This window comes from Hyperolius riggenbachi, chromosome 1 (assembly GCF_040937935.1).
Source record: "Hyperolius riggenbachi isolate aHypRig1 chromosome 1, aHypRig1.pri, whole genome shotgun sequence".
NCBI lineage: Eukaryota > Metazoa > Chordata > Amphibia > Anura > Hyperoliidae > Hyperolius > Hyperolius riggenbachi.
The window spans coordinates 495,084,405-495,110,881 of NC_090646.1; the positions used below are offsets into that span (position 1 = coordinate 495,084,405).

General features: G+C 43.4%; 1 protein-coding gene across 5 annotated transcripts in view; it reads left to right on the top strand.

Annotated features, from left to right (window-relative positions):
* Nucleotides 1-26,477, top strand: part of LOC137523075 (catechol O-methyltransferase-like) — a 55,889-nt gene that overhangs the window by 2,193 nt on the left and 27,219 nt on the right. The window contains exon 1 of one of the 5 annotated variants that reach the window (XM_068243275.1): nt 10,000-10,308. The exons of 1 other annotated variant lie outside the window; for it this stretch is intronic. In XM_068243275.1, coding sequence (XP_068099376.1) covers nt 10,138-10,308 — 171 coding nt within the window. In that variant the 5' untranslated portion in view covers nt 10,000-10,137. 3 more of the 5 variants (XM_068243293.1, XM_068243307.1, XM_068243301.1) reach the window with 3 other exon arrangements.

Below are 26,477 nucleotides of genomic sequence, written 5' to 3' on the forward strand. Positions count from 1 at the left end.
GAGAAAATCCTCCCGGAGCGGCGGCGATGTAAATATTTACCTTTTGGTTCCAGTGCAGGCGCAATATCCGCTCTTCTGACAGAGATAGGCAAAAATAGCCGATCTCCGTCGGGCCGCTCTACTGCGCAGGCGCAAGTCTCCTGCGCCTGTGCAGTAGAGCGGACCCGACGGAGATCGACTATTTCCACCTATCTCCGTCAGAAGAGCCGCAACAGCACCCCCGCTGGAGCCCGAAAAGGTAAATATTGTACAGGCTGTCGGATTTGTCATCTGTGCGTTCCGGGGGCTGCAGCGAGACCGCCGTGGGACACGGGAGGACGGGGGAAGTCTCAATAGGGTCCAGAGGCTTCCCCCTACTGAGGTTAGTACCCCCCAGGGGAACTTTTTTCAGTACAGGTTTTCTTTAAAACTGGATTTTCAGCCATAAAATCAAATTCCATTTACCCACTGCTCGGTGTTTATTATGTAGTCTACATGCAGTCTGCATTGCAAGCATTGAAATATAATCATAAATGTGTTTGCTGTAGTGAATCTTATTTCAATCAGCCTGGCTCTATTCTGGGACATTGCCTGGGAGAGGGAAGCTTGTTGTCTCCACATTCCTGCTCCTCATTGATTGGCTGAGGGCAGTTCAGGATGACAGGAGGCTGAGAAGGGAAATACACCTCACCCCTCTGCAGAAGCTGCTAAAATACAATCTATGCTGTGCTCACATGTGGTTACAAAGCAAACTAGATGTGACAGTGCAGTGTTTAGTACAGAGCTCAGTGGGGAGGAGGTCTGGCAATGCATGCAACATTTCAGGCTGGAAATGTTGCATGCATCAGGAAACAACATCAGGATTGGCTTCAGTCAGAGGCAGTAAAGAAGGAAAATACCTGGAATCGTTTTCATATTATTATTTTATATTCACTCGGTTTACCCTTCTACGACATAAAGTTGGTACGATTTTTACATTCAAAATTATATTATTAATGGGCACGTTTATATTTATTCAACAGATTAGACATTAGGTATAAACATCAGATCTTCTGAATCTTCTGAAACTATTGTGAGCCCATCTGAGGGACAGTTAAGAGACCAGACGGTGTATTCTGTACAGCGCTGCTGAAGATGTCAGTGCTTTAGAAATACTAAATAATAATAGTAACTATGGAAATTCAATTGATATTACAAAATACTGTTTGGCCATTAATTGGATATGCTAATACTGCTGGTGGTGGTGGTGGAGAGGCAGAAATCATGTGTAATATCTTACAGTGGTGGCACATGTAAATTATAAAGCTTTCAGTATCCTGTGAAGAAGGATTGAGTAAAGGAAGTTGGAGTCTTCTCGCCGCAGGCAGAAGCAAAAATGTCAACTTTGTCTGTTGCTACTCATCCAGGTTAAGGGTGCGTACACACATCCAATTTTGATTGGCTAATAACTGGTCAATTTACCACCTCCATGTAGTATGAGGGCCATCAGATTTTGAATTTTATTAAAACAAATTGAGTAGGTAAGCTCTTATACTACGTGGGAGTGGTAAAATTGGTAAATGATTGACCCATTAAAATTGGATGTGTGTACTAGGCTTAAGTTGGATGCAGAAGGTCAGGGATGCCTGTACAGTATACACATCAGACTGCCTGAGAGGATTATGAATTATTGCCCTACAAAAGTGTAATTTCTTTACGGTTCGGAATGGTTAGGAATACAGACGGTCCCCTAATTACAAATGTCTTGAGTTACAACGTTTCAAAGATACAGCGTTGTCTTAACCACTTTGTCCTCCTTGACGTATAAAAACGTCAAGGAGGACAGGCGCGCTCCCGCGGCCGATCGCGCGCGTGCACGCGCACTCCCGGCCGCGGAGTCGGTAGTCACGGAATCAATGTATCGGACTATGGAGCCCGATCATTGATTCCTCTCCCCCGCTGAAAAAGCGACAGCTTCTCTCGGAAGCTTCGCTCTTTCTGAAGCGGTGTCCCTCTAAGCGTACATTGTACGCTTAGAGTGACGTCATGTAAAAAAAATCGAGATTGCCATCTTGTGGCCAAAAAGTAAATCTACAAGTAAATGCCCAAAAACATTACAATACACCAAAATTTCCCCAAATAAAACACTTTTATATCCCACCCTCCCAAAAATGCCCACATAAAATGTTTAATAAAAAAAAACAAAAAAAACATTACTATAAAAAAAAAAACATAAATATTTACCTAAGGGTCTAAACTTTTTAAATATCTATGTAAAGATGAAATATTTCTCTCTATTTTTTTTTTATAAGCTTGTAAATAGTGATGTATGCAAAACGGAAAAAATGCTCTTTTATTTCCAAATAAAATATTGTCGCGATACATTGTGATAGGGACATAATTTAAATGGTGAAATAACCGTGACAAATGGGCAATAACAATACGTGGGTTTTAATTATGGAGGCATGTATTATTTTAAAACTATAATGGCCGAAAACTGACAAATAATGAATTTTTTCATTTTTTTTCTTATTCTTCCTGTTAAAATGCATTTACAGTAAAGTGGCTCTTAGCAAAATGTACCCCCCAAAGAAAGCCTAATTGGTGGCGGAAAAAACAAGATATAGATCAGTTTATTGTGATAAGTAGTGATAAAGTTATAGGCTAATGAATGGGAGGTGAACATTGCTCGGATGCATAAGCTGAAAACGACTGAGATGTTAAGTGGTTAATGTACTATATATAAAATACTTAAAATACAGTTTTTTATTACATATTTTTGTTGTTAAATGTTACAGTATTGTATAAACTGTCATAAATATTGTATTTTTTGGCATATAATACGCATTTTTTTCTGCCCCATTAATGGGGAGAAAAAGTCACTGCGTCTTATATGCAATATAGAGGGAGACCCCATCTTACAAATTCCTGCCAATACAAACCACCGCCCCACTGCAATGCCGGGGACTCCCTGTACTGTCCTTCTGTATCCTCCTCCGCTCCCTGTACATAATTGTAACCAGCGGCAGCATAATCCATTGGCTCCAGCGGCAATCATAGACCTCTGCTCTCCCTCACTGCTCCCCTAGTGCCGGCTTCTGCTGATGACGCGATCAGCAGGAGCCGGCACTAGAGGAGCCGTGATGACATTTATGCACAGGGAACAGAGGAGACATATGAGGGACAGGAGGGGACATATGGGAGACAGGAGGAGACATATGGGGGACAGGAGGAGACATATAGGAGACAGGAGGAGACACATGGTGGACAGGAGGAGACACATGGTGGACAGGAGGTGTCGTGTCCTGTCCTGTACGGAGACTCCGTAGAAGCGCTGTATCTGCGCGAAACGGCCATCAGGCATCCTGTACCCAGCACCCACCACCATCCACGTGCCTCCTCTCACCATGGTATGTGTACCTCTTGCATCCGATTTTGCAACTTTGTATATTGCACTGTGATATTATATGGAACAATAAATCTACCTCCACAGCAGTGCCAGCCTGCCTTTCTCTTCACTCTACCATATTGCTACTTAATACTGCTGGCTAGAGCACGCTAAGGAAGTATTCCTAGGAAAAGGCACTTTTAACCCAGATTGTGCACAGTACATGTATGTTTGCTGTAGTGCCAACCTCCTGTAACCCTTTAGCCTTCCCCAGAATGCCAGGGGACCTGGTGGGCTACGGGAGGCTGGAGGAAGTCCAGATTTCTTTTTTAACCACTGCCCAGGTCCCTTAAAAACACTTTAAAGTCACATTGAAAATAACCAAAAACAGTTTGTAATAGAGTATGTAATATAAAAAAAAACAGCTCATACTATAGCCCTCGATAAGTGCAGTTCAGTAAAATAAAATTCACTGAGGGCCCGTTTCCACTGGAGCGGTTTCCGCACCGAATCTGCAGAGTTTCCCCGCAGGCAAATTGCACGGGGAAACTCTGCCATAGGGTACAATGGCGCCGCCGGCCGAATCGTCAGCCGACACTTCCATCCAAAATGGTGCGGGAGGCTGTGAATCCTATAGCCGTGCATGGCACGGCTGATGGGAATCGTCTGTGTATCCGCACACCAGGAAGTGACGCCGCACGTCTTGCAGACGCGTGCGTCACAAGTCGACACAGGCCCTAATATTTCCCCCATGCAGTAAAAGTTCAGTAACATTCAAAAAAGCATACTTCAATTCACCAAGTCCTGTTCAGTAGTCTCACCAGCTGTGGAGTAGGTCAGGCAGCAAGCTACGGCATCTCTTTAGTTGTGCATCTATACTAACTAGAGAAAGCTCTTCTGTGTATCAGTATAACGATATGCACATCTAAAGGGATTCAGAAAATTCTTTTTAAATGGCTCCTTCTCTTGCTCTGCCATTCTGAAGTACTGCCCGCCAGAGTATCAGATCAAATGGGATGAGAAGCAGGGCTACATGGCTCTCCCTATTGGTTGTTTGCTACATCTGTCTACTTTTACTGCATGGAGATTGTTAATTAAGGGGCTAGTCAGAGCTGGAGTCTGGAGATAATTCTTGAACACTTTTACTAGATTTACCGAATTCTTTACTCTATGTGAATTGCAATTTCTTGACATTTCTTGAGGTTTTTACTGCACAAGACGGAAATTTACCTCACAAGTTGGTAATTTTACTTTTAAATGCGGTAATAGGTTTTGTGAATAGGCATTTGGCAAGGTGATTGGTAAAATTAGCTGTTTTTAGCATTACTGAATGTGGTAATACTTAGGGCATTAAAGCGGAATATAACCCTGCATTTCAACTTTGCTCTAAAACATTATTTACAGCATATTATATGCAACCAGCATTTTTTTTTTTTACTAGACCAGCATTGGAAGGGTTACACACAGAGCTTTAAAGTTCCATGGATAGAAATGTAGATGCATTCGAAGTTTAGATAGATACGTTTAAGTAAACAGTGGTGAATGTTACACACTCTCTGGCTGTCCTCCAGCTCCTGCACAGTTAGATAGTGTGTGTAACATTTACCACTTGTTACATTGTGTTTACTTAAATAAATCTATCTAAACTTCGGATGCGTCTGCATTTCTATCCATGGAACTTTAAAGCTCTGTGTGTAACCCTTCCAATGCTGGTCTAGTGAAAAAAAAAATGCTGGTTGCATATAATATGCTGTAAATAATGTTTTAGAGCAAAGTTGAAATGCAGGGTTATATTCCGCTTTAAGGTCTATATGTCAAATCCAGAGTTGTCCAAAAGTAAATAATTTATCAACGTTTCAACGTGTTTAACACAGGACTCAACTTACAAAGTCAACTTACAATCTCCCGGGATGGAACCTGTTTGTAAGTAGGGGAGCACCTGTGTGTGTACACAGAGTGTTAGGGCTGGTTCACACGGGCGTCTGCCTGGCTTTCGGAGGTGTTGCGTTCTGCGGCTTTGCGGCAGCGTCGCGTTTGAGCTTTAAGTGGCATTCAGTTGCAGTCAGAGTTTTTCTCCCTCACAGGGGGACATTAGCCGCAGCGGTTAACCGTCCCAGGACGCTACATGTAGCATCCAGTGTCGCCTCGAACGCCAGGGAAAATCGGGATCTGAATGCCACGTTCGCGCAAATGCCAGTAAAAGCCTGGTACAAACGCTCCCATTCACTTGAATGGGAGCGTTTAACGCTGAGTCCTGAACAACGGTGGTAAACGCGGGGCAGACGCCTGTGTGAACCAGCCCTTACACAGTGAGCAACCGGTTTCAGGTCCCTGTTGTGTATGTCACTATGCTAGGATGGCAGCATATTCATATATATCAGACAAGCTGAACCAATGTGGCGATCCATGGCATTAACAGCAGCTCCTGCTGTACTGGAGCGTGAATGCAGGGTATCCACCGTCTGAAATAATTGTTCAGGACAGATTTGTGCATTGTGGAAACACAACAGATAAAACCAGACAGAGTGGAGACGGACATGTGTGAATTTTCCCATAGGAAAGCATGAGGTCTATTCTGCATGTGCATTGGTGTGTTACTTTCCCCTCTTGGATACAGTCCAGCAGTATGCTTAGAGTAAACAGACCACAGTGAGGCGAGATAATGCTCCTGGCTTCTGATGTCAGAATCTACTTGTACACACAGATACCATTTAACCACTTGACTACTCATTGCCATATTTAACCTCTCCAAATTACAGGTGAGTGCTTCAGTAAGACCAATTATGGAAGGGTTAGCCAATAAGTGATTATTTGTTTTGCTGTCTGTGTTAATCTTGTTGAAATTTTGAGTCCATCCCTATTTTGCAGCAGAGACTCAGAAATAGGGTTGATCAATGAGATGCAAATAATTTCTAATTTCTCCTTGTATTGATATTTCATGTAAATTATATGCAGCTTGAGATTTGACCAATCAGAATACCTTCCTGTCAATTTTATTGGTCTAAGACAAGCTGCATAACATTTACATGACATTTCAATGCAAGGAACAATTATTTGCATCTTATTGATAATCCCCACTCAGAAATCTGTGGACAGACATTTTCCATTTTCTCCATACTAACAAAAATATTTGTGGTTGGGCTTCCACTTTATGGTATAATTTGCTGCATACATACTACATGCAATAGGTAATTAACTCTTCTCTGAAGAAGTACTCTTTGATTATTTGAAAAAGTAAATGTCAAGTGACTAAAAGAAAAAAAAGTCTGATACTTCCCTATGGACAGGGAAGGCTCTGGATCCTATAGCGCCTTCTCTGTCCTCTCTTGTACCCCTCATTCCAGCACTGTCACCCTGTTCAAATTGCCACCTCAGGAGGCTTCGGAAGCTTTTGTGTCCATAGGTGCTTTTAAAGACGGGCGGCTCCGTTCTGTGAATGCGCAAGTACGCACGCATGTACTCTCATGCATGTGCAGTACGGAGCCACCAGCCTTTAGAAGCACTCAGTGCTTCCAAAGTGTCCAAAAGGGCTCACGGACCTGTGTACGACCAATTGGTCGATTACACACAATGGGGGTATCAATGCTGGAAAGGGGAGCAAGAGACAGAGAAGGCTCTAGGATCCAGAGCCTTTCCTATCCATAGAGAAGTATTTGACTTGTTATTTATGTCATGCAAAATACTGAAATCTTCTAGCAGAAGTGAGAGGGTGAAGCCCTGGACAGGCAACAAATCAATCCTGTCCCTGGGTCAGCTTTCATACAAATGTTCTCTGCACTTTTTCAGGAATTTCAGTTAATTGAATAGGGCCCATGTGTCTTACTAGAGGGATGGGGGGGGGGTGGGGGGTGGGGTGGGAGGGGGGGCAGTTGTAGTTGCAGATGGATTAGGGTTTGTTTACCATGTTGCCAGAGTGATCAGAGTAGCTGATTCGCTGTAAACACCTTCGTGGTTTGTAGGTGTTCCTTCTCCCTCCAGTGTGGAAGTGTCCCCTGTGGTGCAGAAGTATGCCCTGTCTTTGGGCATGGCAATTCATCCATTACCCATACCTTGTCTTTCAGGTTGGCAATGCCTGTTGGGGTATTGTAACAGACATTCCCATATCCAGTGTAAACAGACTGTGAGGGCCAATAGGAAAGCATGTCCATTGGTCCACTGCCACCCACTATGGAAAATGATCCAGTAGCAGACCTAGCATGACCCAGAGGATCCTGAGGAATTTATCAGGTTTGGAATACTTGAGTATCATGTATCAGTTTTATGGTTCAGGCTGTGGGCTGCAGGGATTATCTTTATTTTTAATTCACCTCAGGCTTCTTTAATGGTTACAGCATATATCTGCTTAAACTGGGTCTTGTAAATGTTGCCCCCTGCTGTTTATAGTTACAATTTGCAGTGGCGGTGGCTCTGGCGCCCGCTATTTTATTGGGTGAGTCCCGTGCCTAAATTTAAATTTATTGAGTTTTAAAGGGAACCTGAGACGAGAACAGTATCAGGTTCTATACTTACCTAGGGCTTCCTTAAAGAGAATCTGTACTCTAATATTCTTACACTAAAAAGCACACCATTCTATTCCTTATTTTCTCCTGTGCCCCTCTGTGCTGTTTCAGCCACTCTCTGCTGCAATCCTGGCTTGTAATTAACAGTTTTAGGCAGTGTTTACAAACAAACTAACCAGCTTGTGATAGGCTCACATAAACAGAGTGTGTGAGTCATACAGAGTGTGCAGGGGGCCTGCAGAGGGTGTGTATCGCTTCTATCCAATCACAAGCAGTGCTGCACATTCCACACATTCCAGCCTTAGCCCGACAGACACGACAGAGGAAAGGAGATAAGATTTATTACAGAGACAGTGCAATTAGGAAAGGCTGCAGTAAGCCAGAGCACATTAGAACAGGCATAGGAACTTATAGGATAGAAGAACTAAGGCTGACAAATTTGTTACAGAGTCTCTTTAAAGGAGTTATCAGGCAATCTCTCAAATTAAAAACACGCATGCCCCCTCCAATCCCCGTCCAAACGTACCAGTTTCCTTCGGCAAGCCCCGGTCGGGGACCCGACCTCGAGGTCGGGCTCCCCAGCGACCCGGAACTAATGTGGCAACGCAGGCGCAATATACTGCTGGACGCTGGCACAGTGGCTTGAGAAGCGTGCAGGCGTACGTTCCCTTATGGCTGCGCACGCGTACTGGAACTGCCGGAGGAGGGTTTGAGCTTGCTACGTCACTCGCAAGCCAAACCCTCCGCTTCTGCCACCACTCATCAGGCCCGCCCACTCCTCCTAGCCCACTCCTCCTCCCAGCCCACTCCGACAGCCACTGCTGAATTACATTTTTTCCAAAATAATTCTCAGCCAGCCTCCGCTTGCCTGCGCCTCTCATGCACGGATGATCTGTGCTTGGAGCGCGCATAAAGGCAAGGCGGCGGCTGGGAGGAGTGGGAGGGCCTGACAGGCGGTGGCAGAAGCGGAGGGTTTGGCTTGATGTAGGCAAGCTCAAACCCTCCTCCTGCGCTCTACTACGCGTGCGCAGCCGTACCGAACTGTACGGCTGCACGCAAAGCTAAGTAACTTCCCCCTGCGTTCCAAGCACAGGAACAGGGAAGTTACACATTACTCCTCACTATCTACTTCCGGGGCACCCAATACAAACGGCCCGAATTGCGGAGTCGGGGAAGACCGGAGGGGGGAAAAACAATGCGACCTTACTGGCATTGGCCTACTGAACAGCGGCAGGTAGGCCACTTATATTGTAAAACATTTGCCTGATAACGCCTTTAAAGAGAACCAAAACTGAGAAGGATATGGATTTTTCCATTTAAATTAATACCAGTTGCCTGACTCTCCTGCTGATCCTGTGTCTCAAATACTTTTAGCCACAGCCCCTCAACAAACATGCAGAACAGGTACTCTGACTGAAGTCAGACTGGATTAGCTGCATGCTTGTTTCAGGTGTGTGGTTCAACCACCTCTGCAGCCAAAAGAGAGCAGCAGGACCGACAAGCAACTGGTATTGTTTAAAAGGAAACATCCATATCCCTCTCAGTTTAGGTTACCTTTAAGGAAGCCACAGGTAAGTATGGTACCTGACACGCTTCTCATCTCAGGTACACTGTAAATGGGCCCATATAGCAGCTCCCGGGGGGGTCTTTAGGGTTACGCATAGAGGGTTAAGGAATGTTAGGCGCCCACTTACAGTTAGCCCCGGGAGGGGGGGGGGGCTAAGGTTAGTTACAATCCTAGGGTTAGGTGTTGAGGACGGTTTAAGGTTAGCCGCCCACCAGGGGAGTTTTAGTATAAGGCACCACCTGGGGGGGGGGGGATCTGTTAGTGTTATGCATCAAAAGGGAGGGTTCTGTGGGAGAATAGAGGTAGGTTAAGACATTGAAAAATATTGGTAACATTACCTATATTTTACTATAGAGGATAATAAAATATCTGTAAAATTACTGATATTCTATTACCATTATTTTGTTCCAATTTTTACTCGCGCAGCTATTGTCTGCACGCCTTAAACTGTGCTTCAGTATTTTCAGTTGAGACCACTGCAGCTGCTACCTTGGCAACAAGAGATGCAATGGCATCAGAAACTGTGCTTTAGAGACAGTATAATACCAATGTCCTTTTTTTGTTTCCTCATAAGCACAATACAGCAGCTCTGAAAAGCAAACGCTAAGACTTATCCCTGAACTGCTCTAAACTGAGCACACGCAAAGGGTATATTTACTCATATACAAAACCAGATTAGGTTTGTCTGCTTTAGGATAATCTGTACGAATGTTAGATACATCTACATGAAGTACTGTGCTTTCTATGGATGGAGAAACAGAGCAGTCATTTTCCACAAAAACGTGCTATTAGGTTCATGCAACACAAGCGAGAGAACGATAGCAGTGAATGGATCCCGCAGCCAGACCGCAATCCTGTACTGCAGATGCTTTGCTACAGATAGTGATAGCTGCCAGGTATTTAAGGTTCAAATTGTTATTAATGGAAAGATTTATAGCTGACTCCCTGTAGAAAAAAACATTTGTAGAAGAAAATCATTCTGATTAAGCAATTTGCAGCTATCAGTTTATGTCTTGTGTTCTGTCACTCATGTATATTGGTCTTATTCAGCAACAAATGATGTAGGAAATTATAAATGTTATTACTTCTAATCTAACACTACATTAAAAAAATAGCTGTTTTAAAGAAATTAAACATTTATCATTTGCCTCCAAAGTGAATGTTGCCACCAATGTGATAGAAATGCATAACAATGTTTAATGATGAGGTTGTAGCATTTACCAATACAGCAGTCTCTCGTGGGAGTACTGATTACCTAATCCAGTCCCTTAGGGAATCAGCCTTTTTAATATGTTAATATGTATGTAATACATAGTATATTAGTATATTATTATTTATTAGTAGTATACTGCATATAGTATATACAGGGAGTGCAGAATTATTAGGCAAATGAGTATTTTGACCACATCATCCTCTTTATGCATGTTGTCTTACTCCAAGCTGTATAGGCTCGAAAGCCTACTACCAATTAAGTATATTAGGGTGATGTGCATCTCTGTAATGAGAAGGGGCAGAGCCGGGACAAGGTCCTCCAGCACCCAAGGCTGAGACACCAAAGTGCGCACCTCCATCCCTCCCACCTCAGCTGTCACACACTGATTGCTATTAGACTAAGAGGGCCACAGGGCCCACAACCTCCCCAACAACTTAATATCTATTTATCTGCCTTGTACTCACTTCCATGTAACCCCTTTTCTTATTTCTTTCTGCTTCAAACACAATTATGAATGACAGCTGAATGAAATCTGCGCCCCCTCCTACACTGCGCCCTGAGGCTGGAGCCTCTACAGCCTATGCCTCGGCCCGGCCCTGAGAAGGGGTGTGGTCTAATGACATCAACACCCTATATCAGTGTGCATAATTATTAGGCAACTTCCTTTCCTTTGGCAAAATGGGTCAAAAGAAGGACTTGACAGGCTCAGAAAAGTCAAAAATAGTGAGATATCTTGCAGAGGGATGCAGCACTCTTAAAATTGCAAAGCTTCTGAAGCGTGATCATCGAACAATCAAGCCTTTCATTAAAAATAGTCAACAGGGTCGCAAGAAGCGTGTGGAAAAACCAAGGCGCAAAATAACTGCCCATGAACTGAGAAAAGTCAAGCGTGCAGCTGCCAAAATGCCACTTGCCACCAGTTTGGCCATATTTCAGAGCTGCAACATCACTGGAGTGCCCAAAAGCACAAGGTGTGCAATGCTCAGAGACATGGCCAAGGTAAGAAAGGCTGAAAGACGACCACCACTGAACAAGACACACAAGCTGAAACCAGTGCTGGGCCGAAATTACGCATTAGCGTAATTACGCATCGTAATTCACTACAAATGCACCGTAAGCGTTACGTGTAAGGTTACGGTATTACACGTAATTAATTACGCGTAGACCGTAGGTTACGTTATTACGCGTAACAAATTACGCGTAAGACAGTAAACTCCTATTGAAATTACACAGTCTGCCGTAATCGCGTAATATTACGCTCCCGTATAATATAAAAAAGCCGCCGACTTTAAGGGTTAATAGCAAAGCCCCCTTAAGTGCTAAGAGCCTCAAATTTGGAGAATATATTAAGGAGATCAGAAGGAATAAGAGGAAAAATTTTTTTTTCAAAAAGACCTTATAGTTTTTGAGAAAATCGATGTTAAAGTTTCAAAGGAAAAATATATACATTTAAAAACCCGCCGACTTTAAGGCCTCGTTCACATCATTAGCGCAGATGGCTGTGCGATTGGAACGCAACGCGTCCGATCGCACGCCATCTGCGCTCCTATGCGCTGCGCTGCAGATCCCATTCATTACAATGAATGGGATCTGCGCTGCGATTCCCAAAAATGCGTGCAGCACGCGATAGCGCAATCGCGCTGCCACGCAGCGCATATGATGGGAACGGTAGAAGGGCTGTCTATGCCCTTCTACCGTTCTTGCGTGTCGCACACTATACGCGCTGCCAAAATGCGCACGGCAGCGCGTATAGTCTGAACGAGGCCTTACGGTTAATAGCAAAGCCTGCTTAAAATTTAGGAACACCAAATTCCCAGGGTATATTAAGGGGATCAGTGGGAATAAGAGGAAATTTTTTTTTTACAAAAAGACCTTATAGTTTTTGAGTATAGTTTCAAGGGCAAAAATGTCTTCTAAATGCGGAAAATGTCAGGTTTTTTTGCACAGGTAACAATAGTGTTTTATTTTCATAGATTCCCCCAAGTGGGAAGTTTTACTTACTTCGTTCTGAGTGTGGGAAATATAAAAAAAACGACGTGGGGTCCCCCCTCCCAGACCTCTTTAACCCCTTGTCCCCCATGCAGGCTGGGATAGCCAGAATGCGGAGCACCGGCCGCGTGGGGCTCCGCACCCTGACTATACCAGCCCGCATGGTCCATGGATTGGGGGGTCTCGGAAAGGGGAGGGGCAGCCAAGCTTTCCCCTCCCCCTCCGAGCCCTTGTCCAATCCAAGGACAAGGGGCTCTTCTCCACCTCCGATGGGCGGTGGAGCTGGAGGCCGCGATTTCCTGGGGGGGGAGGGGTTCATGGTGGCATCTGGGAGTCCCCTTTAAAAAGGGGTCCCCCAGATGCCCACCCCCCCTCCCAGGAGAAATGAGTATAGGGGTACTTGTACCCCTTACCCATTTCCTTTAAGAGTTAAAAGTAAATAAACACGCAAACACTTAGAAAAAGTATTTTAATTGAACAAAAAACATAACCACGAAAAAAAGTCCTTTATTATTCTTAATTAACCATTAATACTTACCTGTCCCTTTAAAAGCCAGTTCCCACGAAATATCCTCGGAAATTGGCTAATCAGTTACAATGTAACAAAGTTGTTACAATGTAACAACTTTGTTACTTTGTAACTCCACCGCACCCGACGTCACTCGCCGCTCACCCGCCGGCCGCCGCATACATACAGTAAGTCCCCGCCGGCTCCCGCCGTCCACTCCGCCCACACCTGTCACCCATATACATGCTGGCACCCATGGGTGCCAGCATGTATATAGGTGACATGTGGGAGAGGCGGGGAGGGCAGCGAGAGCCGGCGGGAATTAGCGTCCTGCACACCCGACAGAGCTCTGAGCTATATAGCTCAGAGCTCTCTAAAGCATCTTTGTATTTGGGCTCCAAGGAGCCCCATTGGTCCTTAGCAGACCAATGGGGTTCCTTCTGATTTGAAGGATTAGAAGTATGAGATATGAATTACTTTTCTCCTATGTTGCTGTCACTTACATATTCCCTAAAAAGGATTTAAACAATGATGCTGGCCAGCTTCCCTGCTCGCTACAGTTTTTTTGCAGTTGGACAGAGCAACTGCCATTCACTAAGTGCTTTTGAAAATAAATAAATCTCTAAGAACCCCTCCATGAAGAGATGGACTGGTCCAAAACCTGTCGCTTCTGTCAGATTTCTACTACCTACTGGAAGTGACAGCAACATAGGAGAAAAGTAATTTATGGCTCATTTTACTCTGGAAAAAACATACTTATTATTTGTTTATGTTTGCACATATTTTGAATTTTAACATTTTTCGCCATAGTGCCCCTGTAATTTGCATATGGGCCATAACGTCATACCTCCAATGTGGAAACAAGGCCAAGTGACTGAACTATGCATGAAAATGTCACAACTGGGGTGTCTTGTACTGATGAGTCAAAATGTGAAAGATTTGACTGCAGCAGAAGTCACTTAGTTTGCAGATGAGCTGAAGAGCGATTCAGAGTATCTGTAGGCAAAACTGAAACATGGTGAAGGTGCCTTGCAAGTTTTGGAATGCATTTCTAAAAATAGAGTTGTGAATTTGATCCGGATAATTGGTATTCTTAGTGCTGAGAAATACACACAGATACTTATCGATCATGCAATGCCATCAGGAAGTTAGTTGTCTGATTGGCCCTAGATTTACTCTGCAGCAAGACAGCAACCCCACACATCTAACGTCATTAAGAAATATCTTCAGCGTAAAGAAGAACAAAGATGGCATGGCAGAGCCCTACTCAATGAGTGTATCTGGGATTACATTAAGCTTACATCCACAAAGGATCTTTGGTTAGCTCTCTAAGTTGCTCTGGAACAATTTACCTACCGAGTTCCTTCAAAAACTGTGTGCAATTGTACCTAGAAGAAAATATGTTCTGAAGATAGGCATTTTGTTGGGTGGTCATGCCAAACATTGATTTAAAGAGAAACCATGACCAAGGATTAAACTTCATCCCAATCAGTAGCTGATACCCCCTTTCCCATGAGGAATCTATTCCATTTTCTCAAACAGATCATCAGGGGGCTCTGTATGGCTGATATTGTGGTGAAATCCCTCCCACAAATGATGTCAGTGCCTCACATTGCTGAGGTCTTAAAATCACACTGCGGGAGCCTTTTTGCATTGGGGGAAATAACAGCTGTTTACTAGAGATGTTGCGAACGGTTCCCGAACCGTTCGCCGGCGAACATCTATGAATCCCTGGGCCTTGTACTACGTTCCGGTCGCTATGACCCGGAGTAGTACGCATGCACTGGCCCGGTAGTGCACGTCCTAGATCGCGCTCCTGTGGCCGGGCACTTTCTGCGCATGTGCGTGACATCACGCTCATGCACAGAGAGTGCCCGGCAACAGGAGCGCGATATAGGACACGCACCGCCGAGCCAGCGCAGGCGTACTACTCCGGGTCATAGCGATCCGGAAGTAGTACAAGGCCCAGAGAGATTCGACCGGCGAATGGTTTGGGCCATCTCTACTATTTACAGCTGTTTCCAACTGCCAAAAAAGCAAGCAACATCTCATTCCACTGACATCACCTGCCAGCAGTAAAAATATCACCATGTGATAAATGTCAGAATGTAAATCAGGGATTTCAAATATTTTACAATGGGCAAACACTGACTAAATCATTTATACAAAATTATTGTAAAAATGAAGCACTTTTTTATTACGCTATTTTCACTGGAGTTTCTCTTTAAGTTAGAGTTCTCTTCTGTTCATTAACTTTGTACATATGCTACGTAATTGATCGAAAACACTTACCAGATGGTAGGAGCTTATTTTAGTCACTATTATTATTAGTCACTGAGTGCCGCTATAGCTTCTCATTATGACCTATGGTGGCACTAAATCATCAGCGCAGCTCTGCGCCAAAATTAGCTATCTGGTCTTGTTTCTGTTTCAGCACCTAAATATCTGAATATGGGATCTGACTGTCCATCAGTATTCTTGCTTAGAAGGCTGCTGCCTTTGCAGCCAGATCAGCTTTCCTAATTTATTTTTGTCTTTCTTTATTTGCCCCTTTCTAGGAGCTTGTATTTAGGTGGCATAACTATAGATGAAAAGCACCCGTGGCGACTGGGGAACTCAGAGCTGTGTGGGGCATCCAACTACCTACCTTCCCACCCTCTAATACAGGGATTCAACCTACAGATGAGAGATTTCTATGGCTACACTTGTAATAATGGGTGTGTAGATTATGATGGCCACACCTGTTTGATGACCTTTTCAAGATGGGCCCCCAAACTGAAATAGTCAGCAAGGGGAGGCAAGGAAAAGGGTGTGAACATTGGGGCCCCCATAAAAGATTTTCTGGGGGCCCCATGATTTCTAGTTAAACACCTGCTTGCATTTTGATTATGACAGCCTTAGGGCTGGTTCACACGGATGCTTGGCGACGTTTACTGCCAAGCGTCAGCTAAACGCTCCCATTCAAGTGAATGAGCGCATATAACATTGCATGGTTACTGGCGATTGGACAAACGCATCGTTCCGATCACGATTTACTGCGTTGTTTCAGCCGGCCCTAGAAGCCGAAAGCGGCGTCCAGGGTCACCTAGCTGCCGCGGCTTCATGTCCCCTTGCTGGGACTAAAAACGCTGATTGCTACGGGAAGCCGACGATCGCTGTACCGCCGCCCCCCCCTAAGTGAGACGTCACAGGACGACGCGGCTTCCACCGCCCAATGCCGCCTGCCGTCTGTGTGAACCGGCCTTTAGTGAGCAGCTGGAGAGATTTGATCGACATACCAGTGTATCATGTCTGATTAACCCGCAGCTGCCACAAAGTTGCTAGACTGAAAAATACGGTTATAGTTATGAGCAATGAAGAACACATATCTTCTGTCAGTATACTGTATGTGTCAATAAGGGCGTATATTTCAGCTTCCATGGGCAGATTGTTTTATCCTCTAAAAGAGAAGTGAAAATATCCGGGCAACAACACAATTATTACTTAATCAGTCACAAAATAAGCCTGTGCACTTCCCAGAGTTCTGGAAATAAATTAATCTACTTGGGAGCAAAGTCCAGCAAATCCACTGAGTGTTTCTGCCTAGAAAGCGGATCTAAACAGAAAGGTTTGGAATTTCTTTTTCTTTACATGTAGATTTCAGTCTATTGTATTTAAAATCATAATGCCTGCTATTTATGTAATACTGAATCCTAGTTAGTAATGTTCTTATATTCTATTCTAAAGAGCAGAATCCATCACATAAGCATTTCAGTGTACCATCCTCTGTGTAATGTCTATACTCAGATGTGTAACAATAACCCCTGCTCCCCACACCATAGCTGGGGGCTCCCTCCTACTGTGATTTGCAGAGCTGCGGCATCGGAGCGTCATACTTCACCTACTTTCCCCAGAATGACAGGTCCTCATGCCGCTTATCATTTTAGCCGTGTGTCTCCTTGCAGTTTCTGTCTCTGCATGTCAGGTGACCTGTATCAAGAGCCACAAGGAGATAGGCTGCATGGTGCATGGCTACGAAGCAGAGAGGACCGAGGACCTGTCTCGCAGCTGGAAGTAGCCAAAGTATGATGTGTTGCTCCCACTACTCTGCTATAACTGACTATTCCTAGAGGTGGGGCCATTGGTCAGGGCTAATTTGGTGATCTTTATGTTTGTGGCGGGGGCCAGAAAACAGGGGTTAGCCGGGGGGCCTGGCTGATTCTCGTTATACTCATCTACACACATTAATGAAAAGTTTAGAATAAGGTTTCATGGTCCTGAACATTTTATAACTTATAGTTTCAGATTTTATCATTTCTAAACTAGGATCTATTGTAATACATATGATCCATTCATGTTTAAGTTGGTAGGTGTTAGTGATGTAACCTTATACTTGGATAAAGTAATATTTGTCACAAATTCTCGAGACTGGGATCTGAAAAATCCTCTGGACCGTCCTGTCCACAGTGCTTTAACTTTGCAGCAAACAGATATTTGGTTTGAAATTTCAGTTACACTATGTAAAGTAGACTCTAGAGTGCTTCTTAAAGGACCACTATCATGAAAATTGCGACATTTAAAATACATGTTCTCTTATTATTGCTAAAGAGACAATCCCTGAAAAGGATTTATACAAAGATGCAGACTGCCCCCCTACATGGGTAGCTGCCATTCACTAAGTGCTTTTGAAAATAAAGAAAACCCTGAGAATCCCCTGTAAGGAGCTGGGCTAGTCCAAAACCTGTCGGTTCTGTCAGATTTCTACTACCTACTGTAAGTGACAGCAACATAGGAGAAAAGTAATTTATAGCTTATTTTACTCTGGAAGAAATGTACTTCTTATTTGTATGTGTTTACGTTATTTACAATTTTTAAGATTTTCGCGATAGTGGTCCTTAAACAAAGAAATATGACTCAGAAAGCATCTGAGGACATGTTCTACTTTTATCACGTAATCACACTTGGTTTGGAAAATAGACAGTTAACCTTTGCCCTGGGGCCTCCATGCCTCTTAAACCTGGCCCTGGTTATTTTAAACAAAAGATCAAAAAATATCTCCTAGTAGAAAACTTAGGAGAAAAAGAGAATTGGATCTAGCCCAATATATTTTCTACCTTGTTTATATCAGTACAGTTTGAAATGACAACCCAGACTTACTTTTCTGTCAAAGTCCCACAGTTAGGTAGTCATTTCTCTAATCTCATATTTCAGTTTTACTAATCAGTAATGTTGTACCTCTATTTTTATATTGTGTAATATAAATTATATTTATAATAACTTCCTTTAATCATAACAACTTCTGCTTCCTACACATAAAAATGACCTACCTTGGTAAGAGTAAGAAATTCCATTTCTTACCAGTGCCCACTCATGATGGAGCCTCTTTGAGGTCTGTTTTCCATGGACAGCTGAACATCTTGTTTGTCCAGCAGTTCAGCTGCTTGGCTACCGGCCACAAGTGCCATTCGGCTGCAATTGCATGCATTTGGTAATACCACGCATGTCATGTTTGAACTGCCGTGCTAAGATGCAACTTAATGGGGGCCACCAGTCCGCCGCCCGTACCGAGTGCTACCAAGCGACTGGCTGGTGGATGATAGCAACTGACAGTGTGAACTCCCCACCTTCAGCTGCTTGTGAAAAAGAAGCCTAAAGATTTATGGCACTATGAAATCTATCCATTGCATTACACAATAGAAATTTGCATGTCAGACTATTGAAGTTAGACAGCAGCAGAAGCAAGATTACCTTCCTTCTTTGAAGAGTGCACCATTAACAGTATGTACTCATATAGCACAGTGCACAACCACTCCATTTCTATCAATTGCAAAGCTGACTTTATTCACTTGCATTGAATTGGGCAACACACAAAAATGCTATCTACTGTGCAATAGCACATCACACAGCAGCATAGTGCTTTGGTGTGTATGTTAAAAAAGGCAATCTTAAGCCTTTTTAACTTTTTTTTCATGTCTTTGTAGATGGCACATCATGTATGGTAAACTGTAACGGAGTGAGCTCTAAGGCACAGTATGTAAATACCATTCAATATTTTATTTTATTCAATAATTGATCTGATCAAAATGATCAGATCGTCTGTTGGTTGGAAGTGAATAAATGTTCTGAATAATTGGAAATGACCAATTAAAAACCATTTTATGTGTGATAAAATTATCAAATGTGCTGGTAATTGCATATTTCAGTCCTTGTGGACGGATAGAAAACTTAGGAATGAAAGATTAGTTGAAAGAGCCAACAGACATATATACATTGACTTGGCTTTACCCATCTGATCAATTACTGATCACGAAATTGGTTGCCCCAAAATCTGACCTTGTGTACCAGCCTAACTGCACTTGCTTTAACTGCACAGCCTTAACTGCACAGCCTTGACTGCAGTAGCATTCAGATAAATGGCTGTATGCAACATTATACTTATTTTGAAGAAGCTGCTGAAATGTTTATATTTACCACTTTAGCTTCTTGGATTTGCTTCTACTAGAGATTATTGCAACATTATCTTTCTCTGACGTCTGCAGTTCTTATACTGATTTATCTGTTTTCTATCTGCAATCAGTTTCTATAACAAGCTAAACTTCTGAACTTTCAAAAGTTTTATTTTTAAATTAAACTAAGCAAAATACTGAAGCAACATCATAATAAATGCTTAATATCCCCTCGCAGGGGTTCTGTTGAAATGGGTTGTAGGATGCAAAAATACAACAAGAAAAACAGTATGAGTAAGATATTGCTTTCGTACATAAAGAAGTTTTACAAGAAAGCCATGTTATTGGCTACGGAGAGCATTGTATCAATTATGAAAGTATTGGTCACCAGCAATGTATCTTGGACACTTAGAGGAAAACTCTCCTTACAATAAACAGAACCTGAGGCGTCCACAATGTCAAAAAGTGAAAACTTACCTAAAGAAAGGGAAACCTGTGAATAGTCCAGAGACTTCCCAAGCTGTCCTCCTGTCCTCTGCTGCAGCCCAGGACCCTCTCGAGCCACTCGTAGAGCTCAGGCTAACTGTGCAGCTGCAGCGGTACTTGCGCAGGTGCAGCAGCTATGCATATGCCTGAAGAGGAGTGCTGCCCCGATGTGATTACCAACAAGCCCTGGTCAGTAATCTTCAGAGGGGGTCCGTGCTCAGTGACAGGGGACAGAAGGACAAGGTGGGAAGCCTCTATAGGATCCAGAGGCTTCCCTCTTCTTAACGAAGTATTTACTTTTTGACCCGAGCTTTGGTTCTGGTACAATGTAAACCAATGAAGAAGGTATAGATGCTATCAAACCATTTCATAATTTAACTACAGTACTTCAGCACTGCTGGTACGCATATCTACGCCCCTGTGGTTTTCACTTCAGTGCCAGGGGACTTCAGTGCCCCCTGGAAGAAGCCCCAGGTTCACTTAAAATCCCCTTTGTAATAATGTGCCAGCACAAACAAGAACATTTTAAGTTAGGGCCCATATGCAATTACGTTTTTCCCCTTGAGTTTTCTCGTAGGTGATATTTTAACGCCTGGTCATACAAGGCTTTTTAAACCATCAGCAAGCAAGAAAATACTTAAAGTAATTTGGTTATTATTTGTTCAACTTTAAGGTACTTTTTCAATTGTAAATAGAGATGTCGGCGAACGGTTCGGGAACCTTTCGCTGGCGAACCCCTCACCCTGTACTACTTCCGGGTCGCTATGACCCGTAGTAGTACGGCTGCGCCGTGCCAGCGGTGCATGTCCTTGACCGCGCGCCTGTTGCCGGGCACTTTCTGTGCATGTGCGTGACGTCATGAGTGACGTCACGCTCATACGCAGAGAGTGCCCGGCAACAGGCGCACGATCAAAGAGGCGCACCGCCGGCCCAGCGCAGCCGTACTACTACGGGTCATAGCGACCCAGAAGTAGTAGTGGCCCATAGAGATTTGCTGGCGAACGGTTCGCCAACATCTCTAATTGTAAAATGCTAAAAAATTATTTTAAAGATAAGATGAAAATGATCTCCTAGGAGATAACTCAGGAGAAATAGTTAATTGCATAATGGGCCTGGGTCTGGGGCAGCGCCACCATAGAGGCAAAGGGGGCAATCACCCCATGGCACCAAAACCTGTAAGGGCTCCCAGGTGTCTCCCTCCATCTTAACTGTTGCTCCCTGGGGCCTCTGCAGAGTTTTTGCCAGTGTAGCCCCTCCCCTGTGCTGGTGGGCAGGTGAGACGCTACACTGCCAAAGACTCTGCAGGGGCCCAAGGGAGCACAGTTAAATTGGGAGATGATTGGGAGGGAGGGTCAGCAAGCGGCTCAGGGGTCCAGGAGGGAAATTGAATTGCAATAAAGGTCCCCCAATGCCACTTTTTGGTCGGGGTGTCTTTTGTGGGGCCCCGGGTTAATTTTGCTCTGGGGCCCCATTGTTACTAGAACTGTCCATATTAACATGTGCAAATGTGGCCAAACAAGCTAAAAATTAGGCAACCAGCAGACCAAATAGGCCTTTAAAAATATGAAAATGCATATAAATCCATACAAATGCTGCATGTGGGTATGTGAGTGTACAGTAGATGCATATGTAGCAGCCAATGTGTTTGCTAATTATGTTGTTACTGTAATTTTATTATTTGCCACAAGATGGAGCTCTCCTTTACAGACAAGAAAGTGAGAAAGTGAAAATCTAAATAGAAACACATGAGCTAACAGAAGGTTCTGGAAATGAGGAGAGTGTATTAGGTCTCTCCCTCTTGTACAAAAAAAGGAGACACTTTTAGTGTCTAGAACTAAGAACTTGAGTCCTGGAGTGTTCCTGCTTCTCTTTGAGGACCCCTGCAGTGTGCCTGCTTCTCTCTGAGGACCTTGATTAGTGGTGGACGTGGAGACCAGAAGTGAGGCCTAGGTGAAACAACCCCTAGCACTAGCCAGGTTGCTGAGTAAGGTGCATGCTGCTGGACCTTCTTCCGTTTTCTATTGTCAGATGTACTGCTTGCATGGGAACTAATATGGAAAAGCTGTTGTGATTGACATTTTAATTGGGTGAGTGATGTGGTTAAGGGACCGTGTGCAAATGATCCTTTGTGTCTGAAGTTGAAATTAAGGTGCAATAGAATTGGTTGATCTTATTACTCTCACCCCTCATAGAGGAGTTTCTCTCCACTGCAAACACATACTGTAGATTTCACATGACATCTAACATGTAAGCATAGGACTGTAAAAAGCCTCTAGCCAGTGAACAGGGTGTAATAGAATGAAATTACAGTTATGCCTGTTATCTCTATCACTGTTTCCATTCAGGGCCGGATTTAGGCCAAGGCCACCTAGGCCATGGCCTAGGGCACCACAGGAGCAAGGGCACCAAAGCAGCAGGCTAACCTGGTGCATTTGCAAGCTTGCAAATGCTGCAATGCAATGAGATTAGATTAGTGCCTCACTGCAGTACTCTGCTGCTAGCTGCCTGTGCAGCAGCCACCTTGCTCTCTATGCACGTTTGCATTGTGGCGGGCAGCTATGGACTTGGGCAGCATTAAAGATGAAAAGGAAGAGGAAATTTCTGCACTGGAGAAATGAGTGACACTGATGGGTGCTCCAGTGTAAAGGCAAACTGGCTACCTATACTGAAAGGGGTGGGGTGGGAAAAGGAGGGATTAAGGGAGTCATCTGGCTACCTATACTGGAGATAAAGGGGGGAGGGGTCATCTGGCTACTTATACGGGGGGGGGGTCCATCAGGCTACCTATACTAGAGGGAGGAGTCATCTGGTTACCTATACTGGAGCGAAGGGGGGGAGGGGTCATCTCGTTACCTATACTGAAGGGGGGCGGCTGGCGACAGTGGCCTTGGGCGGTAAAAAGTACAAATCCGGCCCTGTTTCCATTGCTGTTACTTTGAATTGTATTATCTAGTGACATTGCATCACCTGGCTTTCTGTTTGCATTGTAGCACAACTGTGCTTTACAGAGTGCTGGTATATGAGATCATTCATTGTTCATATAATGTTACTGCTGGACTTGGACTGTTATAGCTTTCAGCTCACAGTAAACCCTTTATCTCGGCTAACAGGGTGTGTTGGGTGATTCACAACTCTGCGGGCTGCAACTTACTGCAGGAAAGTCCATGTAAACTGGGCCTAAGAACGGACTTATACTTTTTTGTTCTTCTCTACTAAACATTTACAGCGGAACCTTGGTTTGCAAGCATAATTTGTTCCAGAAATATGCTTGCAATCGAAATTTCCCAAGAATGAATGAATGAAAACTCAGGTGATTAGTTCCACAATCCAGAAACAGTTATAGAAAATATTTAATACAAAGTACTGTACTGTATAAAATAAAAATGTAAACAAGACTATCAATATAACTAACAGAATCTTTGCTATCTGGTGGCTTACCTCAACCTTTTCTTTTGTTTGGCTTTATCAGAGACGTGTCCAAACATCCAATCTATATTCATGTTCCAGTTGACTGATTTAAAAATGTTATAAGCTGAACGTTTTATTAACATTCAAAGGGGTTCTGTGGAGGGGCTCAAAAAACGAAAACCGACACATACGTGGGGCTTCTATCGGCCCCCTGCAGCTGTCATGTCCTGCACCATCCTCCTACGATCCTGGGTTCCACTCCGCCGGTCTCGGTCTAATATTCGTCTAACAAGATAAATAATGCTCGCTCCTGCGGGGAGGCGCAATACGAAGTTTTCTTGTACTGAACCTGCGCAGTAAGCTCCCGATGACGCGCACGGGAGCAAGCATGCGCCGCAATATTGTTAGATGCAAGATTACACCGGGACCGGCATCAGGGAACGGAGGATCATAGGAGGACGGTGCGGGACATGACAGCTGCAGGGGGCCGATAGAAGCCCCAGGTAAGTGTCGTTTTTTGTTTTTTGAGCCCCTCCACAGAACCTCTTTAAGGCAAAAAGAAAAATTTGAGAGCCCCGATTAGTGTAATACTGTTGATTGGTATTAGTAGCAATGAATAGTAGAAATTTTACTCACAAACATGGGATGCCGCCAGAGACCACCACTATATGGGCAGATGGGGAGATTATCCTGTCCCCACCCAGGCTAACAAGTGGCTCTCCATAGATAGAAAGAAAAAGGGCAGAAACACCTATCCACCAGGTGGATATTCAACTTCATTGAAGTAAGAAATAAATGTTGAATATGTTTTAAAGATACATTATTGTTGTGTTATCTATGGGGAGATAAGTCCACCAGCACCCCCTATTTTAAACTGTTTTTAATAATTGTTATACTTTCTGGTGCCTCTGTATACACAAATCATTTTATCACTATTACATGCAGAATACAAGCATTTTTGGAAATAAGGCAATAATAACCTCTATATTTCTCCAATGTATAGTGACCAGACGTCCCAGTTTATCTGGGACATGTACCAGAATTAGAATCCCCCTCCCAGGCATAAATGTCCCAGGTTGGTCGCCAGATTTCCCAGGTGGGCTGCCGAATGTCCCAGCTGCTGGACTCTATGACCCCATCATTGGCTTGCATACTCTGTGTCCGCCTCCTGAAAACATTGTCCCGCCCACAGAACAGAGAGATGTAGATGGAGGGGGGGGTTGGGGCAAGAGGCCACTCTAACTACCTGTTTCTCTAGTTTTGTGTCCCCCTCCAAGCTGTCTCTGGGCAGCATATTTAAATTTGTGTCTTGGTATTTGTTACACGTTTTATTCATGTTACTTTTATCACTGTCATTTGTATATTGGTGTATATCATTTTCTGTATTATTTTGAAGCAATGTTTGTGATGAACACTACGGAAAGTCGTGCGTAATCGCCAATGATTTCCGTATTGTCGAGCAAAATGTCAGTTTTGTTTTGGCACTTTCTGTTTAAATGTACCACAGATGTCTTTTCCCTTCAGTCTGAATTAGAGCCCCTCACCCCTCCACTTCCTTACTAGCTATTCACACGTAGCTCTTGACACATAGGTACTACAAAATGCAAGAAAACTAGAAATCCCCCTTGTATATATATATTGAAACACGCAAATGAGCAAAAAGCAAACAGGATGTCAAAAAAATGCAAAAGATTCTTTATTGTGAGCCAACTACAGAATTAAAAAACAATAATTTAAAAACAAGGTAGCCAGACCTGGGCCATGAGCCTCTAAGTAATAAGATAATGGAAGTGAGCTCCACAGGTAATAATAATATATTAAAAGTGGTTTACTCTGGAGTTTCTGTGAAATAAATAAACCAGTACCACAAGAAATGATTATATAGACAATGGTGGGACTGTGTCACAGAAAACCCCCAGAGGACCACAAACTAATGCATAAGATGGTAAAAATCCTCAATAACAAACTGCTACTATAAATTTGATAGGTGCAAGTGCAAATACAAAGATACAAAAAATGCAAACTTAACAAAATATAACCATCTAATGAAGATGAATGGTATAAGGTAAAGTGAATAGGACTAGAGGTAGATCGATGAATAGGTACAAACAGTTGATAGGAGAAGAAAGGGATTATCTCCCTTAAGGTGCAGCAGTGATAAGGTGCATAAAGGAAGGTAGCAGTGAGAAGAGAGAATAGTAATGCAAAGCTCACCTAAGTATTGAATAATAGGTCACAGGACTGGCTAAGCGGGCGCTGCCTACGCCGTCCGACTAGTTCCGCCGAAGCTGCAAGGGTCCCCTTGCAGCTTCGGCGGAACTAGTCGGACGGCGTAGGCAGCGCCCGCTTAGCCAGTCCTGTGACCTATTATTCAATACTTAGGTGAGCTTTGCATTACTATTCTCTCTTCTCACTGCTACCTTCCTTTATGCACCTTATCACTGCTGCACCTTAAGGGAGATAATCCCTTTCTTCTCCTATCAACTGTTTGTACCTATTCATCGATCTACCTCTAGTCCTATTCACTTTACCTTATACCATTCATCTTCATTAGATGGTTATATTTTGTTAAGTTTGCATTTTTTGTATCTTTGTATTTGCACTTGCACCTATCAAATTTATAGTAGCAGTTTGTTATTGAGGATTTTTACCATCTTATGCATTAGTTTGTGGTCCTCTGGGGGTTTTCTGTGACTATGGCCTCAATTCACTAAGCTTTATCAAACACTTTATCAAACTTTTGATAATTTACCTCATGGGTAAAATCTAATTTTGAATTCACTAAGGTGTTATAGATTTATTGAACGTTTTAGCAATAAAACATTCAATAAATGTATAACACCTTAGTGAATTCAAAATTAGATTTTAACCATGAGGTAAATTATCAAAAGTTTGATAAAGTGTTTGATAAAGCTTAGTGAATTGAGGCCACAGTCCCACCATTGTCTATATAATCATTTCTTGTGGTACTGGTTTATTTATTTCACAGAAACTCCAGAGTAAACCACTTTTAATATATTATTATTACCTGTGGAG